The 25959-nt window shown below is 34.5% G+C and overlaps 1 protein-coding gene and 1 long non-coding RNA gene across 5 annotated transcripts; one reads left to right on the top strand and one right to left on the bottom strand.

Annotated features, from left to right (window-relative positions):
- Positions 1-851: 851 nt before the first annotated feature.
- LOC144965309 (uncharacterized) lies at positions 852-25959 on the bottom strand. Of its 3 annotated transcripts, none has more exons than XR_013643996.1 (8): positions 25845-25959; positions 11984-12095; positions 11349-11416; positions 9627-9765; positions 7440-7532; positions 6092-6163; positions 1918-2101; positions 852-1047 (listed from the first exon to the last, which is right to left on the bottom strand). XR_013643996.1 is itself a non-coding variant. In XM_078900531.1 (7 exons), the coding sequence occupies exons 2-7, from the start codon at positions 12090-12092 to the stop codon at positions 917-919; spliced, it is 612 nt and encodes a 203-aa protein (XP_078756657.1). In that variant the 5' UTR covers positions 12093-12095; positions 25845-25959; the 3' UTR covers positions 852-916. The 3 variants fall into 3 exon arrangements, 1 of the variants encoding a protein (XP_078756657.1); XR_013643995.1 differs by having other exon boundaries at positions 1985-2101; XM_078900531.1 differs by lacking the exon at positions 1918-2101.
- Positions 16964-22078, top strand: LOC144965311 (uncharacterized). 2 transcript variants are annotated; one of them, XR_013643997.1, is made up of 3 exons: positions 16964-17246; positions 17856-18003; positions 19544-22078. It is a non-coding gene; the product is annotated as an uncharacterized LOC144965311 (long non-coding RNA). The 2 variants fall into 2 exon arrangements; XR_013643998.1 differs by lacking the exon at positions 16964-17246 and adding an exon at positions 17328-17487.

Genomic DNA, 25959 nt, shown 5'->3' with positions numbered 1-25959 from the left:
ATTGCACTTGGTAAACGTTTAAAAGAGAGAAAGAGAACAGGATGAAGTTTAAAAGCAGGTTTTAGTAGTGAAAGATAAAAATCTAAAAAGGTGTTAATAATACATTGGCAGATATAGCAGAAAACAAATACTAGAAAAAAATCATCCCACAAATAAGTGCCTTCCTCAATTGTGAATCAAACTGTACTGATTACATGTCAGATGGGCTAGCTTACATAAAACTGGAATTATGCTATAGCTGGGATGATTTAATGTGTATATTTTTCAAAACATTCACATGTGTTCCAAAATGAACTTTTCCCTGATCTTTGACAAACAATTTTGAACTTGAAAAAACGAAGACGAGAAAGAGGATTATTATCTTGCCCCACTTCCTGCTCCAAAATCTTTCAGTGAAAGTATCACTTTCAAATTATCAAAATAAATAAGCGACACGATTATAAAATATTGAAAATCATGGTGTCAGAAGGAAAATTGGATCCTTCTGACTAAAGCTGCAAAGCACCAGAGCTTTCTAGGCAGTCTTGAGGACAAAAGAGATTAAAGCTTAGTCTCAAAGTCCAACACAGGTGGTAACATACAATGTTCCCAAAATGGTGTACACTCAAATGTTTACAAAATATAAAAGTGTGCACAAGGGCTAGATGTCTGTTTTACTCACTACAAACTTTTTTTTTCAGAATAAATGTGTCTCTCTGACTTTGGGTGCCTGATTTGCTGATCTCCTTTGGCCTATGAGTATGAGTGGTGGAAATCATAATAGAATAAAAATAATTTTAAAAGTAAGAGTGTTTAATCATGGACTTCATCAGAGTACAAGATAAAAGTAAAATAAATAGGATGCAAGAACCTTTTATGACTAATACAAGTTTTATTTACAGTTATAGATACAATCATCACAGACATTTGTGTACACTCAAAATTTCACAACTTTTTTCTTTTTTGCGGCAGGTTGATCATCAGCTATGGTCGCTGCACTAGTCACAGGATCAGCATCAATACTTGTTCCTTCTTCAAATATATCAGCAAAAACTTCTTCTCTTGGAGCTGAAATGCAAATAGTAAAATACATCATTTATATTTCCATCATGTGGGTAGATTCTTAGATTGTATTGAAACCAGGGAATTTCAACTACAGTGGAATTCACATTAAGGGGCGGTTTGGGTCTAATTATTAGGAAAATCCTTCAAAAATTTGATTTTGAGATTTTGGTGGAAAATGATATTTTATTATCTTAGAAATAATATAATTTAAGTCCAAATTCTTAAGGTAGACTATAAAGGCACGAAATACACAGTCGAAAATGGTACAGGTAGTAAGAAATGTGTGAAAAACGGGAAGCCATTTTGCTATTTTCTCAATATGTCATTTTTCTTAAGGGTATGGGAAACTGTGTCAAACGTTACTCAGAATCTATTCAATGGAATTGTCTGAAAATTTCCACAGTTATCACAGAGATAATGTATTATGTCACCATAGAGAGATTTTTTTGATAAGATTTGTGAATTTTAAATTATAATCCTAAATCTGAATTTTTTACATCAATTTTGTCATAACATTTTGATTCTCAACTTTGTAATGATCTAATAAAAATTCCATAAGCTAAAGCCGTAAAATCTCTCTATGGTGACACACTATGGTACAACGTTGACAAGAGGGAAGAATATGGAGGTCATTCCTTCATTAGTTTTTGTGGAACGTTTGCCACAAGATTGTTATATTTTTTTATGTCAGACCCCCAAATTAGATCGCAAAATGGGTATGAACACAGATAATTAAAAATTTTCACCATAAATGTTGTTTTTTAACCTATATTGAAGATACAGAATGATTAAAACCGCCCAATATAGGTTATTAAATTTTTTTTTAGAAAAGACCCAAACCGCCCCTTAAGTCAACAGTCTTAAAGCCAACACCTCTTGTTAGTCCCAAATTTTCTGTTCTTTATCTAAGTGTATTCCATTGATAATGGATAACGTCAACCTTGCTTTGAGGCAACAGATCTCTTTGGTCCATAGGTGTTGGCTTTATCAGGATTTCCATTGTAGTGTCAGATCACATAAATGGCATTATCTTCATGTGTGACGACAAACTCCAAGACTGGAAGAAAGAAGTTCATTCAAAGAAATGTTAAGTTTTACTTATACTAATAAGTAATAAAATTAAACAACACAAATAAATATTATTAAAAAATACTTGACAAAAAGTTAGGACAACCACAAAGGCCATGTACCTAAGGGTTACATCGGAGAGCAAAATGTCATGGAATCCTCATATGGACAAAATTCGTCATAAGATAACAAGCTAAACTTTCCAAGTGTAACCTTTCATTATGTCCCAAATGAACAAAACTTCACAACACTGGTAAGACCAAGCTTGGAATACAGTTGCAGTGTTTGGGACCCCCAGACGAAGAAGCCATAAACCAGCTTGAAAAGGTCTAAAATTAGGCCTGCAAACTTGTCAATAACAACTATGACAACAGAAAAAATGTAGCAAATATGATGGCAGACAGTCACTGGATAACGAAAGAGAGAAAGAGCAAATAAGAACTCAAGATCTTCCTTAATGTTATACTTGGACTAACCACCACCCCACCCTTTGAGGTTCCCGGCTGATGCCTGGGTTATTCCAGTCTTCCCTTGGAATAGACCCTGAAGTCGAATTTCCCCTATGGGAAGACTAAAGGGAATTTTACTCATGAAGACCACCATAAAAAAAGGGAACAAAAACAAGAAAGGAATGCTGCTATCAGTTATCCCACTCGAAAGTGAATGCACACTCAGTCCTTTTTTTTCCAAGCGTAAAGAAATTATGGAACTCTCTCCCTGACAACTTGAGAAATTCTGACAGTTATGAAAAATTTACTCGCCAATTATAAAACATCTCTGTCACAGAAGTAGAGAGGCAGTAATGATTGGATACAGATGCACACAAATGTTGCATTTATCTTCAATGATGAAACTGCAACAGTACGGACTGGATTGGACATTATGGAGAATGGAGGAAAAGAAGAAGAAAAAAGAAGAAAAAAAAGGAGGAGGATGAAAAGATGAGGCAATTTTGCATTTAACCTATGGTGCATGGATTTTATATATTCTTTAAACGTTATCAAATATTTATTAAAATTTCATCTCTTTTACAGTAGAACTATAACATCAATATGAATCAACACAAAATTGATCATGATTTTGTTGCAGCTCTTCACTCCCCCTCACATCTATAAAATCAACATTTGATAGGCTTGGTTTCATCGCAAGTCATGTTTGATGTTTGTCTATAAGGCAATACCTCAATCTTAGTTTTAATGACCATATGAAATTGTACATAGCATTCAATTCTTTAATACAGTAATTGCATCACAGGTACTGTTTCATTTAAGATTTGAACTACATAAATTAAATGAAACACAAAAAAAACATGATTTACTTTTGAGGGGGAGTGGAAAAAAAAATAACAAAAAAAAAACAGTTCAACCAATCTACAAATATTCTTCAACCAATATGAACAATCTATTCGTAAACTACTTTTCAAGGCATTCTTCTCCTCCCTTACTCTGACCCCCCCCCCCCCCCCCCCCCCTGCATTGGGAAATTGGGTATGAATATTTTTATATCGTAGCCAAAAGGTAAGGATTTAAAAAAAAAAAAAGATAAGTTCTATCGGTTGCTGGGTCCCATCTTGGTGTCCATTGGTCATGGTTAAAATTGGCTTTAAAAAAAAAGATAATAATTTCTAGAAAGACAGATAAATAATAAATGTCTTTGCCACCTGAAGCCTATTTTCTACTTCACAGGCAGCAGCAATCGGAAAGGACAGCCCAAGGTTTCAATTTCAGCTCCCCTGAGTTTAAAACTTTGTCGAAAATATCTCTTGAGACATACCAGAATCCCATCATAAAGTTAATTATATTGTCTTTCTCACACTAAATAAAAAATAAAAGAAACAAGGGGGGGGGGGGGGGACAAAAGGATATTTTAGTCCCAAATGTAATATAAGGCTCTAGAGGAATATTACAGAAAGCAATATCTTCTTCTGAAAATAATGGGGATCTCCGGTTAATGGCTTATTCACAGAATAAAATTCTTGCATGGCAGTTTTTTGCATCGCTGCAAAAAATGCCTGATTGTCATCGCGACCACAGAATTTTTAATTTTTTTGCAAATGTTCAAGATTTTATAAGAGCGTGGGAGTAGCTTCCATCAGCTGTGCAGTTTCCCGTTTGTTTATTTGTTTTTGGAAGGGATTTTTTTCCAAAGTAACAAGGGAAATAATTGCACACAATTTTTTCACAGTAAAATCATTACCAAAAAGAGCTCCATATTCACCTGTTGTACTGTAATGGATTGCTTATTTTCTGATTAGCTGATAAAGAGGTGGGGCCTTCATGTCATTTCAATAAAACAAACCGAACTTAATTACGGATTGACATGGAGATAAAACCCAGGATGATGGGGAGGATATTAGAGGGGAGGAAACCTTGTGATCCTGGGTTGTAGATAGTTGTGGGGAATTAAATCAAGGACAAGACGGAAAGTAGCCACAAGTGGGAAGTGAACCTGGGTTCACCCTGGACTATGGGACATAATAAGCAGTGGTAATTAAACCTAGGACTTTGGGATGTGAACATCAATGGGAAGTAAACTTGGGACTATGGGCTGGTGACACCGATGAGGAATGAACTGGGGACTGTAAGATGTAGACACAAGTTGTGAGTGGACAAGAGAGAAATGTACCCACTTTTTGAGATAGACACCCAGAACAATTTGAGGTGGATTGCAGCAGGGAGTGAACCTGATCTATGTAAGGTGGACATTAGTAGGGAGTAAATATGGTATAAATACACAAGTGAGGACTAAACCAGAGACTGGGTGTTGAAATAAGTGGAGAGAAAAGTCAAGACTGTGAGAGATGGACAGCTGAGAAGAGTAAACTTGTAACTTTGGGATAAGGACACCTGTGGAAAGTGAACCTGGAACTATGGGAGTTGGACACTAGTGGGGAATGAACCCGGGATTATGGGAGGTTGTTTTGTTTTTGTTTTTAAGGATTTTACGGCGCTTGCGACACATTAAGTCATATCAGCGCCAGTAAAAAGAAAGAAATTTGGATAGTAAAAACATTCTAGATGTACAATTAAAAGGACTTGAGGGAAAAGTAAGAAAAAAGGGGAACTGTGTTCAAGTTGGGAACAGATGTAGATTCCAAGAGCATCTTATTCGTGTACTTAGTTTGAGATCACCTAAAATTCACATCCAGACACCAGCCAAGATCCCACAAAGAGGAATATACTAAAATGTTCACAAATTATATGTAAAAAATATAAAAAATAACAGTACATAACAGAAAGATGATTTACAAGGAAAAAAATTATCATCTCCCAAAGCTATAACTATACATACAAAACAGGACAAAACTAAGTAATCTCATTCCACGACAAAGACAAAAAGCATTCCAAGACAAAGACAGAAAGCATGTTGGAAAACAAATATAGGAGGATAGAAGACACAGCAAGTACCTCCCTACCCACTACGGGAGGTCAGGATTCCCATCCAGGATTATGGAAGGTGAACACCATTGGGAAATGAACACTAGGCTGTGAGGAGTGATCGTGGAACCACAGGATATGGACTCCAGTGGGGAGTAGACCTGGGATTATGGGAGGTGGACACAAGTGGGAAGTGAACGTGAGATGATGCAATATGGACACCTACAGTATTGTTCCTAAAATGTGAGGTTTTATCTATAGAATGTCCCTGAAATTTGAGATTGAGAGTAGGCATGCCTGCAACAGCTCGTTGGGGAGGATTTATAAAAATCTTATTAGCTATTTGTAATGATCTTTTATTAATAATCTCTCTCTACCACTTACTCAGGCCCACAACACTTTTCTCTTTCATGTCCTTTTTGTCAGTTTTTACGAAAATCAATCGCAGTTTTTTGCAAAATTTTTGCAAATTTTGTTTTTTTGCTTGCAAAATTTTGGATTTCATTTTGCAAAAAAACGGTCATGTCAGAAAATTATCTTTATAAAAAATAAAATATTTAACAAACTTTCCTTTTTATGCATAATCATATCGTTAACCGTACCTTTCTTCTCCAAAAACTCAGGGCAATCCCTTTTAAAATGTTCGACTGATCCACACTCTTTACAGCTACCACCTGAAAATGAGGATGCACTTTGATTATTGATTATCATGTTTGAATAACTATCAAAAAAAAAAAAAAAAAGAAGAAGAAGAAAAAGAAAGCAGGAAAGAAGAAGAAGAAAAAAAAAAAAGAAATATTTTGCAGTTTTGTGGTATAGTGGTTTAACACTCATCTTGTGACCTGCAGATCCAGAGTTCGAATTCTGTATTGGATAGCAACAATTTGAGCACAGAAAAGACACTTTACTCACATTATCTCACAATAAACAGATTTAATAAAAAGAAAAAAAAATTACCTGGCTTATAACAACAATATTTCCGTTGAACAAAAGTTGTAATTGGGTCTTACAGCCATAAAATCTTGACCTTCATGTTAAGTATTGCTATTGGCTAAGGATCCCTTCTAAAGCGCTTATAGCACATTTAATGGATATTCCACTCATGTTTTCAGAAAGCTAAAGCTCAACTTTGTTTCCTTGCTTTTAAGAAGGTTTAAATTACTGGGGCAATTTCGGGTTATTACAGACTAGATATCTAAACATGAACCAAAAGAAAGATGAAGGGTATTCATTCAGGTAATAGATCTTGATGTCGAGAACATTCTCTCTAAGAGTCCAGTTTGAAACCACTTAAAAGTTCTAATCAAATACAAGACGTCCCAGTGAAGAGAGAAAAACTTAAATGATAACAAAACATAACAATACAATAAAAAATAAGCATAACTAATATCATAATACTGTAAAAAGATGCTGAATTTTATTTTATTTTTAATCCAAAAAAAAAAAAGATCTTAAAAAGAAAAAGATTCCAACTGTCTCCTACCAGCAAAACAGACATGGGAGGGCTCTGGCTAAACCAATTGTCTAAAGATATTCAAAACACTATAATTTACAACCTTTGTATGTTGATATAAGTAGAAGCCAGAGTAAATAAGTGGGTATTGGTTAAACGATATTTATTTTCTAAATTTTATAACACTGCACATCATATCAATTATTTTTTCATCATTTATTAAAAAACAGTAAACAAATCAAAAATTGCTTGATAATTACTTGGCAACTTGCTTCAATATAATGTTTGAACATTTGCTTTAGTTTTTATCTACCATTGACATCTATTTTATATTGCTGCCTTCTTAGTCTTACAGTTGTGTTAGGCAGGCATTTTAATCCTCCCTAATAGGTTTGTTTGATAGTTGTTACGCTGCTTGCAAAATTTTTAAAAGTGATAAATCCAATAAAAAATTGCCATTACTGAATCAAAACAAAGATTTATTAATGAAATTTTACCTTTAGGGTAGATTCCTCTAGGGTTATCTGGACATTGTTTTGAAATATGCCCTTTTTCTTTGCAAATAAAACATTTTGCAAATGGATAGGAATCTGCAGAATAAGATTCAAAAGTGGTATTATAGTGTCTTTTCCTCTTCTTTGTAAATTCTCTTCACATTGTTATCTCCAATATAGACATTTATAATTCTCCCTCACCATCTTCATCTATCAAATAGGAAGCAAAATAAGTGTGTGTATCAAAACCGCTAAAGCACTGATAACAACAGGGGGAAAAAATGAGTCGCAAACAAACAAACAAACAAAAATTACACATTCAGGTTACAATGATAAAGAGGCAGGTAATGTTCCATTATCTCATAATTCAAGTAAGACGCATTTGAACAGACATGGAATAAATAGCCATACGCATACAGGGCTCAAAGGAAATTTCCATTGCAGTAGTGATGAAGTCTTTTAATTCACGGAAAGTTTTTTAATATAATCACCATTAATAAAAAAGTCAACCTGACCCATCTGGTTGATGAACCAAAGATACTTTGGTATTAATACTTGTATTAGTGAGAAGTTGATGGTATGTTTAGGCAGGTGAGACTGTCCAAAATAATTGGTGGTATGTTTCAAATCAGTTTCCAATTTAGTTCTAAGAGTTCCCTTAAGATGTTTAGCCAATGACTGAATTAAATTCTTTGATAATTTGAAGATAGAATCAAAGATAATTTTTACCTTTTCTAAAGAGCATTGACTAACAGGCGTGTTTCATGGAACATTGACTTTGACTTTTTATTTCCAATTGATCCAAACATTTTGATGTGGTAGCTGGTTTTAAAATTGATCATATAAGTCAAATATTCCATATTCTTTTTCAAGTAATCATTGGATTGATATGGGAGATTTAGATTGGTTGTAAATTTCATTTAAAAAATAAGTGAATAATTTTTTTGCCATCGTTCAACTTGGACAACAACCTATTTATTGGAAGTTATCTGGTAGTTTTTTTCTGATCATTCCATTTTGTTGGTTAGTGGCAAACTGTCTCATCACTGCAACTACAGTTGCTTATAAATACTTCATTTTTTTCATGTCTACTCTCTTTTTGCACTCTCATTAACCCTTGCAATGTGGTTTTGTCATCTACTTTAAAATTAATTCTATTGTTTCAACCATCTTAACTCACTCAACCCTAACACCGACTATATCAGTAGTTTGCCCGGGTTACTTTTACCCCATGCCTATTTTTTTTCATTTTTCTGAGACAAAATATAGGTGCAGTATCAAAGCTAATGTTTTTAGTTTTTGAATGTTAATGACAGTTGAATAAAACTATCTATGTACATGCTCATTTTTAATACATTTCTTCCAATTTTGAAAAGTAGCAAAAATCTCTAGGGTTGAGTGAGTTAATCTTCTCAATGGGCTGCCCATATATCTTTGTAGTGTGTACTTACTACATCAGCTTTCGAAGTAGCCAAGTTTCCAAGAAGTGAAAACAATAAATCATGCATTCAAAAACTGAGCAATGATGAGATCAGACTAGGGAATTGAGTGACAAACAGTCCCCCTAATGCGGCTATGTGTTCTAGTCGTATGACACTCGCCTTCTGACTGGAAGGTCTAGGATTTTGATTCCCACTCTGAGCAGCACATGGTTGAATCCTCGGAAAAGGTTCTTTACTCACATTCTCGTTTTGAACTCAGGTGTAAAATGATTGAAATGATTGTTAAAATTGTAATATCGTCCAACAGGCATAGTGTCTCATACATGTTAAGCGCTTTAAGAATGTTTAGTGGATATTGCGCTATAGAAATGCCCATGTTTAATTTATTTTTCTTGTCAATGCATTAGCTGTCATAAAAAGGATAGCAGTTTGTCTTGCCCATTGATAACATGTCAGCATTTTAATTTGATAGAGTGAGATAATTACCTAAACATTTTAACTTTCCAATGCAAAGCACAGATCATGTTCATTTGATTTATTTTTTTTGGTCTTAAATTTGGCTTGTGGATTGGACTCTGCTGTAAGAAGTATAAATAAATTAATAAAACAGGCAAAGCTCTTCTTTACATTTACTGCTAAAACTTACAACTACTGAGTAATGTTGCATATTGGAATATGACTAAAAACACTTAAAATTTGTAAATTCATTATTTCCTGGCAAAAGCAACCATTAATAATCAACAATTACCTTTCGGAAGTTTGACTTTACACGCAGATGCAGCGTGCTCTGTAGATCCACATTTGAAGCAAATTCCATTCTGGTTGGTTTCTGGTAATATGGGGCAATCTGACAACATGTGGCCTACTTTACGACAATTGAAGCAAACCTGGATGGGGTAGAATATTTAAAGATTTTAAAATTCTGATTGATGAATAAGATGGGTACTTCAGGGCAGTATTCATCCACTTTAATTAACATGCCTTGCTCATTATTGAATTTCTTTTGATTCTAATTATGAATTTCTTTCAAAAATAATCATATATTTGCATTTATATAAATTAAAAAGAAGACCTCTACTAATATTATACAAAAATGTAAATAATGAGTCCACAGAACAAATTCATAAAGATTCCCAACCAAATTGTGATTATGTTGGTCTTGTGTAACCAATTGATCTCAATCAATGTCCCATGCAATGTTAATGAGATAAAATTGTACGCATTTATTTTAAGCTGGAACTTTACTTGATTGGAATCATTTACACAAGAATACCGTTATGCTGTCCAATTCATTTGTATTTACAGCTGATCTGATTAAATATTTGGCAGTTGGGATCGATCGACACCTAATTTTGCATGGTGTTAACAATTGGCAGGAAGATGATTTGCGTTTATCATGATAATAGTATTAAAAAATCAAATTTGTTTCGTAAAATCCCATTGAAAACATACCCCATCATTTTTAGCAAGTGGGTTGTGTATCAACCCTCCAATTAGGAGTATGATAATGAGGTAGGGAGTACTTGCATTGAATCGATACCAGATAGTGGTTTCTCTCATTATTTTGAATACAATCAATTTCTTAAAATTTTAATGAACGATTTTCAGTTTTTTAACATTGGGAAAGAATTCAACGATAAGAGTGTGAAAAATATAAGATATTAGATGTAGAGCATATCTCTCCATACCTAAATAAAAGGCTCCGTCAAGTTCTCTTATGAAGTCGAAAAATCTATTGTCTAGTAAGACAATAGAAATTGAGTTCAAATTTTATTAAACACTTGAATCATAAATTTTGAGTCATTCAGCTTATCATCATGTTCATTGAATAGATAGCTATGCTTGTGATCAATATATTTGCAGATGAAAACATGTCAAATAAACTTGCCTTGTTTCACCTTTACACATGAACTATTTGTTTTAACTCTCTCCTTACCCGCCATTTTCCGGATTTTCCCCAAAACTTCACACGCAACCTATACAAAAATAGATATATTCCACTAAAACACAAAATCTGTTAGTTCTTGCTATACATATTTTTATTTTTTTTTTGCTAAACGAGCTCTTCAACACAGTGTTAATATACTTTAACTATAGCAAACATTTTTGTTCAAATATTATGATGTACAAAAGAAATGAGAAAGACACAAATGTTGGCTGCATCGTAAATGTGACGATTTTCCTATGGGTGGTAAGGAGGGGGTTAAAAAGCACGAACTGACACTTTATTTTTCTCAATGCATCAAGCCCTGTCTTGTGAGCATTTCAAATCAAGTCCAAGGGTGTATCTCTGTACCTCATATAAAGTTAAGAAACTGGATTGTGTTTGAAATCATTAAAACAATTCATTCAAGCATGATTAAGATATGTTGGAATACATTGTTTTGCCTCTTGTTGGATAAAGTTGAGATGAAGGTATAGTTCCTGTGAAAGTGCAATGGCATCACACACAAAAATAGTCAATTTTTACCTTTTGTGACTTTCTATCTTCTATTCTTTTCAGACGCCGATCCTCTCTTCTCTGATATTTAAATGCAGCTGATTGAGTAAAAACAAAGGATGGAATTGTTTCATTATTTGATACTTTAATATAATGATGTCATGGTGATTGTAGTAGTGGTGGTAGTCATGCATAGTTATGATGTAGCAGTATTTGTGGTAGAAATGATGCGATGATATATATGGTGATGATTGTAGTAATCAAGGTAGTGATGATGATATGGAGTTGGTTGTAAAAGTGAGGATACTTAAGATGATGATGATCTACTCTAGTTGTGTTTGTAGATTGAAAACATAAGATATTTCATAATGCTACAGCCAACTGATATTATTTTTATTAACATAAACCCTGATTTAAGATGTTATCACTATGAAATGTCACTGCACCAGCAAATATCTTTTGATATATATATATATATATATATATATATATATATATTATATATATATATATATATATATATATCAGCATTGAAACAGATCTATTTCTTTTTATCAATATTTCAAACTGTTGTAGGAAGAACCTTGATGCTATATTTCAGGCCAAATAATTACTCCCTATGTTACATTGATCTTTAAGAAATCCAGGAATAACTTTATACTAACATGACTTTGGGCCTGTTTGCCTCTTCTTCAGCTCTGACCATGGTGTTGCTTCACTAACTTTGTGAGATCCCTTGTGCACATCAAGATTCCTCCTGGCAAATCTAGTCATTTTCTATAAATAAGGACACAAGGAGGATTAGGATAAATATGATGTTGACCAACAAGGCACTCTTCACCCTCTTCTTCAGATCGATAAAATTTGAAAAGATAAATTTGTGCACTTGCATTTCAAAACAGTTGGTAAAACAAACACAAAACAAAACTCCATGTAAAACAAAACAATGGCGTACAAGCAATTTACTCTTTACTCATTTCCTGAAATGAAACAAAATAAAAATGCTTCAAATGAATCTTGGCTATTTTGCTGTGTTTTTTCTTTGGTGATCTTAATTAGCATTTCTTTTTTTCAAAGGAAATACCAGCAGTATTCTGACATCCCTTTTCTGCATCTTTTCTTTTAAAAATTTGTAATAATTGTCGAAACATGATATATTTAATAATTGATTTTGAATATTTGACATTGCCTCTCATTCCTTGAATGAAGGTAAAAGCCAAAACATTGTTTGTCCTGTAAATTTTTCGAAGCCAAATTACTGTTCCATCTGTCTCTATACAATTTATCTTTAATCTTCACATCAAATTTGTGGTCTTGTGGCATGACACTCACATTTGGATCGGAAGGTCCTGGGTTCGAGCCCCGCTTTGAGTGGCGCAAAGTTGAATCCTTGGAATGAGCTCTATACTCACATTCTCTTACCATACTCAGGTGTAAAATGAGTACCTGGCCCTTGAAAGCGTTGTTTTTGTCAGAAAGAAAATGTAATATCGCTTTTTTACTGATGTACTGTGTCATGTCTCGTCCTAAATGTTACATGTTGCTGTTGACCAGGGACTGCAAGTAAAGTGCTTTAAGCACATTTAATGAATATTGCGCAATATAAAAAAGCTCACGTTTAAAGTATTCTACCTGTTTGTTGCTAGATATTGTACTATTATTGTTATTTTCATTTGCATTGATTTTTTTATGTAGTTGTCGATAATTAAAATACAAGCTGATTTTTTTTAGACAACCAAAAAAAAAATGAAAAAAAGAAAACTATGCTGCCACGGGAGACTATTCATACTCGAGTCTGAATAACTTGTTGAGCCCATTGAATAGCGCAGTCAACAACGACAACAAAAAGCAAATAAAATTAAAATTAAAATGAGTTACAAATAATAAATCACTCAAAAGCCCTAAAATTCGTGTCTCTGCCACTCAGCCATTTATCGGTTCACTGCTGAAGTGACAAATGTTCGATTACCATGCATGCGCATCCCACCCAATTTCATCAACGATATTGTGTTTCTGTATTTGAACATGGCGAAAGTTATATTGTGACATCTGTAGGATGTTTTTGTTAATAAATTTACACAAAAATAATAATAATCTAAAAAATCGAAATATAAAACCAGAAAATAGAAGTTGCATTGAAGGTAAAATAATGTTATAGAAAGACATTAAAAGTGATGAACAGTCAGGCGGCTCCGTAGCGCAGTGGACAAGCTGTCAGACTTTAACCTTGAAAGTACTGGGTTCGATTCTCATTGTAGACATATTATTTTTTTAAAGTTTACTTTATTGAGAAAGACATCATTTTTGTTTGTTTTCTTCCCTTTTTTTTTTTTGTAGTTTTTCAAAAACTTTATCATGTTTAAAAAAAACTTCGATTTTAATTTTCTGAGATCAATATTTGTGTGCCATGTTTCCCAAGTATTCTTGTTCTAGTAAGGGGTTTGGGAGGGGGGAAACTTTTTTTTAAAAAAGTCTCCCCCCTCCCAAACCCCCTACACTAGAACTTCTAGTAGGGGGTTTGGGAGGAGGGAGACTTAAAAAAAAAAAAAGTTTCCCCCCTCCCAAACCCCCTATAGAACAAGAATACTTGGGATGTAGTAGCTTATGGAAGTGGAAGGTCTCCCTCTTTTTACCTTTGATTTTTTAAATTATTGTTGTTATTCTTTAATTTATTATCATTGAATAAACGTACATCGTTAATCACTAAGCAGCGTGCTAAACTATAATCTAAAACTAGACTGTCTATTTAACTTATTTAAACTTAAACTAGGCAGTTTAGTGAGCAGCAGCAGTGGCAGTCAAATTTTGACCCAACTCGCCCATAGGAAAGTTGTGACTGGAAATTGCCGTTCGTATTTTGGGGGGTTCAATTAAAGATGCATAACTTCGTTATAAAGAGGAATATCGCAGATATTTTGGTATCATTATTTTCGTCTTTCAATTTTCTTTTAAATGGTTCCAATTAAGGAAAAATCCATTAATAATTCCAGAAGTTATATGAAGTTAAAATTTGGCAATTTTCAAATGCATTTATTTTTTTATTTGCCGCGTGTTTTTAAAATTTAAACGCTTGTTTTTAGAAATGTCATGTTTACATTATCTTCTCGTCATGGCTGCCGGACGATATCGATATTCATATCGATATTTTAGATTTAGTAATTATTATTTTCATAATATTTTCAGTACTATTATTTACTCCATGTTTTTATTTTGAATACATACTTTCCAACTTTATTTATGGGGATTTTATAGTTTTTGTTTTAAAAGTTTGTATATTTCTTCTCTTTGTGAAATCCGATATTGATAATACGATATTTTAAAAATATCAATTGCTTTAATTTAATCTTATTTTACTTTGCCATCATGTTTCTTTCCCATATGTTTGGTTATGTTTATCATTTGTATCCATATTCTAAAGGCCTTAGCCTTAATAATTATTATGGTAAGAAGTTCTATTAGTTATACATTTTGACACCCCCATACACTGAGAGAGAAGGGGGGGGGGGGATAAAATTATATTAATTGTTACCGTTCAAATGATGTAATAGCAATAGACCCAAAGTGGTTCAGCAGAATTTTTTAAAGTATTAAAAGCCAGAACTTTCCTTTTAATTGAAATAGGGAATCTGTTTCAATTTATTTGAACTTTTTCAATCTACCATTTTATTTATATGCAATTAAATTGCCATAGGTAAAAATAAACTCATTATTATGTCATTACACATATCTTTTCATTTAAATACTCTCAAACCCTTTTTTATTCTCTATGTATTAATTCAAAGAGGGGAATTATTTGCAATTGTTTCAGTGAGATATTGGGGATAAATCCAAAAGTGATATAGCAAATTGTTTCTTACGTCTAGCCGAGTTTTTGATTATGTAACATTTGCGTCATATTATGTAATAATGTGTTAATTTGAAATGTTTATCTTCCTCTTTATTAATGTAAATGCATTGTCCTCGATAAGTCGAACATTTTGGGATACAATATATGATAAGAACTCCATATTGACTGTTTTAACCATTTTTTATTTACATCACGCGATTTCGGTCACAACTTTGCAATGGTAATTTTGGGGTAAAAATCGGTCTGAAATGTCAGACTTTGAACTGCCGTAACTACATTTCTAATCAAGATAGAAACAAAATTCAAACTGTTTTGTAATCTGTGTTGCCAGCTCTTTCATATGACATTGGTTTCAAGTAGTGTGTGAGTCGAGGTACATTTAGAATTTCTATTAAACTTAATCCCTACTTAAACTTTAATAAACCTCATGGACGTATGCAGCAACATTTTCATAAATTAACCATCGCCGCCAACGGAGGTGCATAAAAACGCCACCTTTTATTAATCACTTATTCACACTCTCACCACCCTCACTCATGCATTTCAAATTTCATTCAATTCATGATGACTGATTCAGATTCCTCCAGTTCCAGTGATTCTCACTAGGCAGTTTAGTGAGCAGCAGCAGTGGCAGTCAAATTTTGACCCAACTCGCCCATAGGAAAGTTGTGACTGGAAATTGCCGTTCGCGTTTTGGGGGGTTCAATTAAAGATGCATAACTTCGTTATAAAGAGGAATATCGCAGATATTTTGGTATCATTATTTTCGTCTTTCAATTTCCTTTTAAATGGTGCCAATTAAGGAAAAATCCATGAATAATTTCAGAAGTTATATGAAGTTAAAATTTGGCAATTTTCAAATGCATTTATTTTTTTATTTACTGCGTGTGTTTTTAAAATTGAAACGCTTGTTTTTAGAATAACATCTAAACTTTATATTCATGCCAAATTTCAGGGCTCTATATCGATGCGCAGACACCTTTTAACTCTGCGCCGAAATGCCTTGTTTACATTATCTTCTCATCATGGCTGCCGGGCGATATCGATATTCATATCGATATTTTAAATTTAGTTATGTATTATGTTAAATTTAGTCCATAATATTTTCAGTACTATTATTTACTATGTTTTTATTTTGAATACATACTTTCCAACTTTATTTATAGGCATTTTATAGTTTTTGTTTTAAAAGTTCGTATATTTCTTCTCTTTGTGAAATTCGATATTAATAATATCGATATTTTAAAAATACCAATTGCTTTAATTTTATTTTATTTTACTTTGCCATCAAGTTTCTTTCCCATATGTTTAGGTATGTTTATCATTTGTATCCATATTTTAAAGGACTTAGCCTTAATAATTATTATGGTAAGAAGTTCTATTGTTTTGACACCCCCATACATTGAGAGAGAAGGGGGGGAGGGGGATAAAATTATATTAATTGTCAGTTCAAATGATGTAATAGCAATAAACCCAAAGTGGTTCAGCAGAATTTTTTAAAGTATTAAAAGCCAGAACTTTCCTTCTAATTATAATAGGGAATCTGTTTCAATTTATTTGAGCTTTTTCAATCTACCATTTTATTTATATGCAATTAAATTGCCATAAGTAAAAATAAACTCATTATGTCATTACACAACATGTTTATATCTTTTCATTTAATTACTCTCAAGCCCTTTTTATTCTCTATGTATTAATTAAAAGAGGGTAATTATTTGCAATTGTTTCAGTGAGATATTGGGGATAAATCCAAAAGTTCAAAAGTGATAGAGCAAATTCTTTTTTACGTCTAGCCGAGTTTTTGATTAGGGAGTGAGTATTTTCCGCCGGGCGGAAAATAACCCTTTTTTCTTATTCTCCGCCGGGATTATCCTTGGGTCTTGTGACCCCCGGTCGTGTCAAAGGTCACATCCGGTCGACCGTGGCGCCAACCGCGAAGCCATGACTGTTTTGTTCGATTGTCAATGATTGTGACTCTTGATTTCCAAGCACTTTTTCATCTTATCAACAATTGCAAAAATGCAGTTAACCAATTGCAGACTGAGACTGATACCATTTTTATTCGTCAGGATTCTGTAGAGGTAAGAATTTGACTTTTCTTCTTTTTGTTTTTGTTTTTAACAAGGCTCGGACTCAGGACAGTGAAGTGTATATCGAGCAATGCTGATGGCGATTTGAGTATGAGGAGATAGATGAATGAATGAGAATGTAATTGTATTGTAATAACAACACGCCTTGCCGACTGTCACGTGTGCCATGTGTTCTACATTCCAATGTGATCTTTATGGATTAATCCTTCGTTGATTTTACTTCTAATACTGTGTAAGTGTAACTGTGTGATTGTGTGCATTGTAATTAACTGTAACAACTGGGCAGTTTTCAGCAGCAGTGGAAGCGGTGACACAATTTTTAGAACTTTGGAATGAAATTGAGATGCCTCATGATGATGATAATGACAATGATATAAGATACTGTAATGAAAAACGATATCATTTTAACCATTACTTTTTTAACAAATGTATTTATTTATTTATTTATTTATTATTATTATTATTATTATTATTATTATTATTATTATTATTATTATTATTATTATTATTATTATTATTATTATTAACTTAAACAATGACATTGGTATGTGCCATTTTCACTGCAGTGAATTTAATTTTTTTTTTTTTTTTCATTGACAGCTAACATGAAAGAGTCCAGTTGACGGTACTGGTGTCCTGACAATCAAGAAAGATAGCTGGCTCAAGATGTGTTGTGGCAATCTTATTAATCAGCAAACCATCATCTGTGCCAGCAGAGCAGAGTATCTGCATGCACTTTTTGAAACTGGTTAGTAATGTTTTGAAATCTTCATTAGATTACATCTTTATTGCAGAGATGCCAACCAGTACAGGTTTCCCGTGTTCTGTATGGTTTTTCTTCCGAAGTACGGGCACACGGTTTTATCATGAAAAATACGGGATTTGGTTGAAGTGAAAAATCCACGAAATTACGATCACAACATGAAAAGTGTTTTCATGCAGAAGAGCTTTCATTATCGATACTGAATTTTGCGAATCTTGCCAGCCTACTGCTATAGAGCAGTAAAGTTAGGTGCCCCTAACGTAAACAATAACAAGTTGCTAGTGATTTCCGTTAGGGACCGGAACAATTTACGCACAATATAGGTCTCCCAATTTTGTAGTTTGAGTTGTAGGCAATACACTTTCAGTATTGAAAATATGTTTACATAAAATCTAACAGTTGCAGAAATAATAATATAAGGCTAAATTATTATGAAAATCAGGCTCCGAATAATTCTCGTTTTGTTCACACCAGCGCAATAATTTACTCTGGTCTAAAAATAGATAGACTGTAACTTTTGATAAATTTTAGAAAATTTTACCTTTTGTTCCATAAAATATCCATATCTAGACATTATTTGATGCATGATCGAGTATTTATGAATATGTGTTTCTTTTGCCACCTAACAGCCAAATTTTAAAGGTTATTTTTTTCTATTATTTACATTGGAACAAGAGCTGTCAAGACAGGAACATGTGGTTTGCCACGTGCTTCTCGACCTTTGTTTACGTTTGGGGCAGCTAACTTTACTGCTCTATAAGTAATTCACTGCCCTTTTTCGAGTAAGAGTTAACGAAGTCCGATTCGACCTTTTCGGGTTGATATCGATTTCTGCACGGCGCAGTAAATACAGGTTTTTGTCCTAAAATACAGGTTTTTGGTCTTGAAAATATGGGTTTTCAAAAGGCTAGGTTGGCATCTCTGTTATTGGTGATCAATACAGTACGCTCGAGCATGGGAATTTCGAACAAGTCGGGACCATGCCTGTTTGTTCGAGATTTCCGTGTTTTTTAGTTTTCCAATTTGAGTATTTTACACAGGATTTGAGGGAGGTAAATGTGGGTGGTCTTGATAAAATTCGTATTATAATTATGATGATAACTCCCCATTATTATGAACTCTGTAGAGAGTCGATAGTGAGACTGCAATTTCCTTTTCTCTGTCAGTTCAACACAATCAATTAGTGGGGGAAAAAATTCAACAGATCGCAAGGGAGTGTCCACTATATGAACGAAATAAAGGGATTAAAACTGGGAATTGTACCAAGTTTGAGATTTCCGTGATTTCGAGATTTGCATGCTCGAGTATAAATGCTCGTTAATCTAAATGATAGTTTGTTGTCAAGAGTTTTGTCCTGTATGGTAAAGCCAATGAAATTTCAACTGTGTTGGTGATGGTGAGAATGATGGCCATTTAAAAAAAATTGGTATGTCTTTGACAAATTCAATTTATGACAATGATTTTGATTGTATAGACCTTTCCAAAAATTGCTAACGAAATGCCTCTTTTCTATTTTTCAAACCAGAGCAAGATCAACCGTCTTTGTGGAACATCAGACAAAGTGGTTGCAAACAAGTGGTGTTGAATTTTCCTGTATTGAGCCGAAAGAAAAAAAATTTTCTCGGAGTTTGCGAAAGCAATTTGCGTTTGATTTGGAGCTAAATCTATTTTCGCCATTTACCTGGTTTTTTTTGGTCTCAAATAGATTTGATTTTGTAGTTCAAATTGATTAGATACTTATCTCACAAGCAGCATTTTAAAAAATAAAAACATGAGGGTAGTGCGTCATATCATATTAGTTTTTTTTATTACAGTGATGAATTCGTAAGATATAAATCATATTTGACCACAATAGTGTTAAAATTTTTCAGCATTTATTTTCTTAGGGAATGGGTTAGCGAATCATTTATACATTTTTTAGACAGATCAATCTACACAATTTTCGTGTTTTCTTGTCCTATGATAGTCATTATTTTGAAAATTTTATGGATCAGCTTATGTCAAATAAGTGTTTTCTCAAATTTCTGTTTTGTGTCATTTTCTGATTTTCTAAGAACCATATATGTCATTTTCCTTTAGATTATTTTCAAATTTATTCAGAATCTTTTTTATGATGTGTTTTGCATCATGATGGAAACATTTTGGGGTAAATTAAAATTTAGAAGTTTTTTTAATTTAAAAAATTAATTTTTTTTCCTGTCGATCCGCACCACAATTTCAGCCGAAATTAAAAAATAGTGTACAGCATTTCTTTCTAGACAATTTTTTTTTTCAGAAATTGATCAATTTACAAATTTGACTATTCTCTTGTTCCATATTGATTATACTTTGAAATTTTGATGGACGTTGTCTGCAAAATTAGCTTGTTTATCAAATTAATAAAGACATTTTGTTTTTTTCTCAAAATATCATTTTCGATTTTCTGACATTCATAACTGGATTGTTTCCCATCAGATTGTATACCAAATTTGGTCAGAATCTTTCGTATGATGGGTATTGCATCATGATGGATTTGGTTTTGGGCTAAACTAAAATTTAGTAGTTTTATGAATTTTTAAATTGGATTTTTTCTTGTCGTTCCATGCCAAATTTTCAATCGTAATCGAAAAACAATTCTTTAAATATATTTTTCAAGACTTGCTAAGCCTTTCCATCGTGATGTAGCTCTTGTAGGGAACATTGTGTGTAAATTTGGAAGATTTCGTTGGTTTTCGGTGCATCAGTGTCGGAAATTATTTTTTTTGTGGGGTGGGTGGGGTTGGTCTCATTTTAGCCTATATTGTCTGTGTCATTGAAGACATTTAAATATATTGAGCTTTTTATATAGCGCAATATCCACTAAATGTGCTCAAAGTGCTTTACAAGGGGGCCCTGGTCAACAGCAACGCTTGTTATGCGATATTACAATTTTTTTGGACAAAGACAATACTGTTAACAGCCGGGTACTCCTTTTACATCTGAGGATGTTGAGAGAATGTGAGTAAAGAGCCTTTTCCAAGGACTCAACTATGCGCCGAGCGAGCTTCGAACCCAGGACCTTCCGACCCGAAAGCGTCTGTCATACCATAAGACCACATAGCCACACATTTGTTTTTAGCTTTTTTCTTTTTTTGTGTGTGTGTATGTGTGTTAATCATCAAATTAGACCTCCTACCACCTGAAATAACAGGGGAATACCAATATTGGCACTGCGATAAAAAATGGATTTTTGACTGCAGGTTCTCCTTTAAGGTGAAATATTTCCTAGCTCAGATGAGGGTTTGTTTTAAGTGGACTGTAGTGCGTTCTAACGTGAGATAATTTTTTTTTTTCATAAGATGTATTCACTGCCAGTTGTGACATATAGGTTGACTGCTTAGTTCTGATCTCCAGTGCTATTACATACTTGAGTACCTATGCTTGGTTTTGTCCTGACCTTGGTCGGAGTCCTTGGTTGAGAGGGAAACAGTCGAATGTATAGTTATAGTTTTGGGAGATGATATTTTTTTCCTTGTAAATCACCTCTCTGTTATGAATTGTATTATGTTTAGTTTACATATTATATTATATGATTTATAAACATTTGAGTGTGTTCCTCTTAGTTGGGACCTGTGCTTGTGTCTGGATGAGACTTTTAGGTGATCTCAAACTAAGTACTTTGATGGTGTGCTCTTGGAATCTACATCTGTTCCCTATTTGAACCAATTCCCCTTTGTCTTACCTTTTCTTTTGTGCTTTAATTGTAATTCTAGAACTTTTTACTATCCCATTTTCTTCCTTTTTACTGGCGCTTATATGACCTTAATGTGTTGCAAGCGCCGTAAAACCCTTAAAAACAAAACAAAACAAACCACTACTGTTAGCCACTAAGTCCCTACCTCTAGCCCTATTGGCTACTGAGTCCTCACCACCAGCCCTATTGGCCTTTGAGTCCATACCAATACCACTCGCCACTGATTCCTTACCACCAGTCCTGTTAGCCGCTGAATCCATACCACTAGCCCTGTACTGTTAGCCGCCATAGAGAATACAGGACTCCTAGTCTGTGTTAGCCACTAAGTCCTACCACTAGCCCTGTTAGTGTAAGCCACTGAGTCCTACCTCTAGCCCTGTTAGCCACTAAGTCCCTCCCACTGACGTGCTAGCCACTGAGTCCATACCACCAGCCCAGCCCTATTAGTCACTGAGTCCCTACCACCAGCCCTATATCTGACATGGCGGTTTTTTGCAAAAAAAAATCCCAAATTTTGCAAGCTAAAAATCCCAGCAAAATTTGCAAAAATTAATGAAAAAAATTGCGGAAATTTTTGGCCAAAAGACAAGGAGGTATTTGTTTTTACATAACAAACCCGACTTGTGTCTGTATTATTGCAACCTTGTGATGATATAAGAATCTTTAATCAATTGCAAAACATATTCCATCTATAGAGCAAATTTAAATTAGCCTATAAATTTAAACAATCATTTCTTAAATCGATCAGCCTAACTTACTATTATGTACATATTATCTCTCTATTACCAAATATCTATAAACACAATATCAAGATAGAGGAAGGGTGGCTGAGAGACAAATATGGACATGAGAAAGCGAGAGAGAGAATGCAAGAATACTTTGTGAATTGATTTTTTAATTTATTTTTTAAATTGTGTTATAATTAGACACAAGTTGTAATGAATTCTATTAACAAATTCAGAACAATCAAACAAAAACAAAATTAAAAAGAAGAAAAATTTTAAAAAGACGCTTAAAAAACTTATAAAATCGTCACATGTACTATCATGCTACAGCTAAAAAGTACACAAATATTTACACTACACCCATTTGATCCATCCCTTTCCCTTTCGATCATCTTCTCATCTATGGCCACCATGTGTCTTGTGCTACTTTTTACATTTGACGCCAGTGTGTCTAGACTAACGTCATAAATAAGGGAGTGTCGCCAAAATTCATGCAACTGGGCAGAGGTGTCAAAAATGATAGAAGGCATAGAAAATGTTTGATATGACAAAAACAACGGAACATTTATGAAGAAATCCTAAAATCCCAGATTGTCATCACTGGTCCCCACTAAATATTTTAAAATTTATTTATTTATTTTATTTTTTATTTTTTTTTTTTTGTGCAAAACATTGCAAAGTTTGCGGCCGCCATGCAAATCAGGGATTTTTTTGCCATTTTTTTTTTTTGTTTTGCGGCCAGCAACGCGACCGCAAGCGATGCAAAAAAAACTGCCATGACAGTATTAGTCACTGCGACTGGTCCCCACCACAGGTATTGTCCACTGAGCCCCTACAGCCAGCCCTATTAGCCACTGGATCCTTATCATCAGCTCTATTAGCCAATGAGTCCCTACTAGAGGATATTCTAACTGTTCTATTATATTTGGGTTTATTTACAGGTACTATATTAAGTTAAGCCTGTTTCTGTATTGTTGATCAATAAAGAATATTGAATTGCAACAAATACTTTGTTATTTACCTACCACCAGCTCTATTAGCCAACTGAGTCCTTACCACCAGCTCTATTGTCCACTGAGTCCTTACCACCAGCCCTATTGTCCACTGAGTCCCTACTACCAGCTCTATTAGCGACTGAGTCCCTACCACCAGCCCTATTGTCCACTGAGTCCCTACTACCAGCTCTATTAGCCACTGAGTCCCTACCACCAGCCATATTGTCCACTGAGTCCCTACTACCAGCTCTATTAGCGACTGAGTCCCTACCACCAGCCCTATTGTCCACTGAGTCCCTACTACCAGCTCTATTAGCCACTGAGTCCCTACCACCAGCCATATTGTCCACTGAGTCCCTACTACCAGCTCTATTAGCCACTGAGTCCCTACCACCAGCCCTATTGTCCACTGAGTCCCTACCACCAGCCATATTGTCCACTGAGTCCCTACTACCAGCTCTATTAGCGACTGAGTCCTTACCACCAGCCCTATTAGCCACTGAGTCCCTGTTACCAGCTCTATTGTCCACTGAGTCCCTACCACCAGCCCTATTGTCCACTGAGTCCCTACTACCAGCTCTATTAGCGACTGAGTCCTTACCACCAGCCCTATTACTATTAGCCACTGAGTCCCTGTTACCAGCTCTATTGTCTACCGAGTCCTAACCACCAGCCCTACTGTCCACTGAGTCCCTACTACCAGCTCTATTAGCGACTGAGTCCCTACCACCAGCCATATTGTCCACTGAGCCCCTACTACCAGCTCTATTAGCGACTGAGTCCCTACCACCAGCCCTATTGTCCACTGAGTCCCTACTACCAGCTCTATTAGCCACTGAGTCCTTACCACCAGCCCTATTAGCCACTGAGTCCCTGTTACCAGCTCTATTGTCCACTGAGACCTTACCATCAGCTCTATCAGTATTAGCCAATGAGTCTCTACTACAACCAGTTCTATTAGTATTAGCCACCATCCTATCAATAATATTAGCCACTGAGTCCCTACTGCCTGCTCTATTACTAAAGGCCACTGCATCCTTACCATGATGGGGAGGGGGGGGGGGGTATTTGACACACAGTAGAGTACCCACTGAGGCCCTACCACCAGCGCTATAGACACATAGTGGTTATTTGTTCTCATCACAGTACAGACGATGTGTAATCTTTAACGTGTCGTGAACGGATTTCCCAATCTCGTTCACGATGTGTAAAATAAAGGAAAAAGTTCAGAAAAAGTCTCCACCGAAGTGAGCGTTCTCCATATATGTAGAGGACATATATGGGCGGTTAAAAATGCTATAAAAGCACATCGGGAATCGTCCCGGTACAGTCTAATTCTAAAACATAGTATGGCGGATCGGATCTGTCAGATACAAACGATAGGCAAAATAGTAGATCTAGAATTAGGCTTGGTGTCGAAGAGAAAAGAATGAAGGGTGTCACAAGCTTTTATAGGATAGACACGATGACGTCACGTTTACGCGGGAGACAGTGAACAAACACAACATGAAGATTACTCACAACAGCCTGATCGAGACACGACAGTCATACCATAAAAAAAACACTAACAACAACAACAACATAAACTTATCACAATAATCAGTGACATAAAATCTTCCCCACAAACGTTTGCAGTCTGATTGAGCAACACTAGTGAGAACTAATCACACAACTAGCAGTGAGAAAGAGCAGAGTTAAGTCAACTCCCTTTATTCTCCAAATTAACAAAATTAAGCAAATAACGACCAGATTATTTACACTACACCACGAAGGTCAGATTATGGGAGTCCTCTTCGTCTCAAAGATCAACTTGAAAAACCCGGCGGAAAATAAGCAAATTTGTTATTCTCCGCCCGGCGGAAAATAAAAAGAAGGACTATTTTCCGCCCGGCGGAGAATAATGACAGCCTTTTGATTATGTGTAACATTTGCGTCATATTATGTAATAATGTGTTAATTTGAAATGTTTATCTTCCTCTTTATTAATGTAAATGCATTGTCCTCGATAAGACGAACATTTTGGTATACAATATATGATAAGAACTCCATATTGACTGTTTTAACCATTTTTTATTAACATCACGCGATTTCGGTCACAACTTTGCAATGGTAATTTTGGGGTAAAAATGGTCTGAAATTTCAGACTTTGAACTGCCGTAACTACATTTCTAATCAAGATAGAAACAAAATTCAAACTGTTTTGTAATCTGTGTTGCCAGCTCTTTCATATGACATTGGTTTCAAGTGTGTGAGGTACATTTAGAATTTCTATTAAACTCCCTATTCTCACTCGACTCACTCTGCTGAGAGAGACTGTGCTACGTCTAAGTTATCGATCCTTTCTCAAATGTTAGCCACAAACATAACATTCTATAAGCAATGATGACTACTCACTTTCTTCTTACTACTCTTGGGGTACAAATAAAAGGGGAAATATAAAATCTTGAGGCATAAAACAATCAACAGGATTTGGCCGTCCACGGCTTTCGAATGAGCTCTTCCTGTGAAG

This window comes from Berghia stephanieae, chromosome 2 (genome assembly GCF_034508935.2).
Source record: "Berghia stephanieae isolate SIO BIC M18660-M18661 chromosome 2, UCSD_Bste_1.3, whole genome shotgun sequence".
Lineage (NCBI taxonomy): Eukaryota > Metazoa > Mollusca > Gastropoda > Nudibranchia > Aeolidiidae > Berghia > Berghia stephanieae.
This window is presented reverse-complemented; position numbering and strand designations above follow the sequence as displayed.

Excerpts from the sequence above, each read along its gene's own strand:
- LOC144965309 (XM_078900531.1), bottom strand. The coding sequence starts at position 12,092 with ATGACTAGATTTGCCAGGAGGAATCTTGATGTGCACAAGGGATCTCAC. Across the intron at positions 9,766-11,348 it reads AAGATAGAAAGTCACAAAAG|GTTTGCTTCAATTGTCGTAA; the intron begins GTAAAAATTGAC and ends TACCCCATCCAG. Across the intron at positions 7,533-9,626 it reads TAAAGTCAAACTTCCGAAAG|ATTCCTATCCATTTGCAAAA; the intron begins GTAATTGTTGAT and ends CTTATTCTGCAG.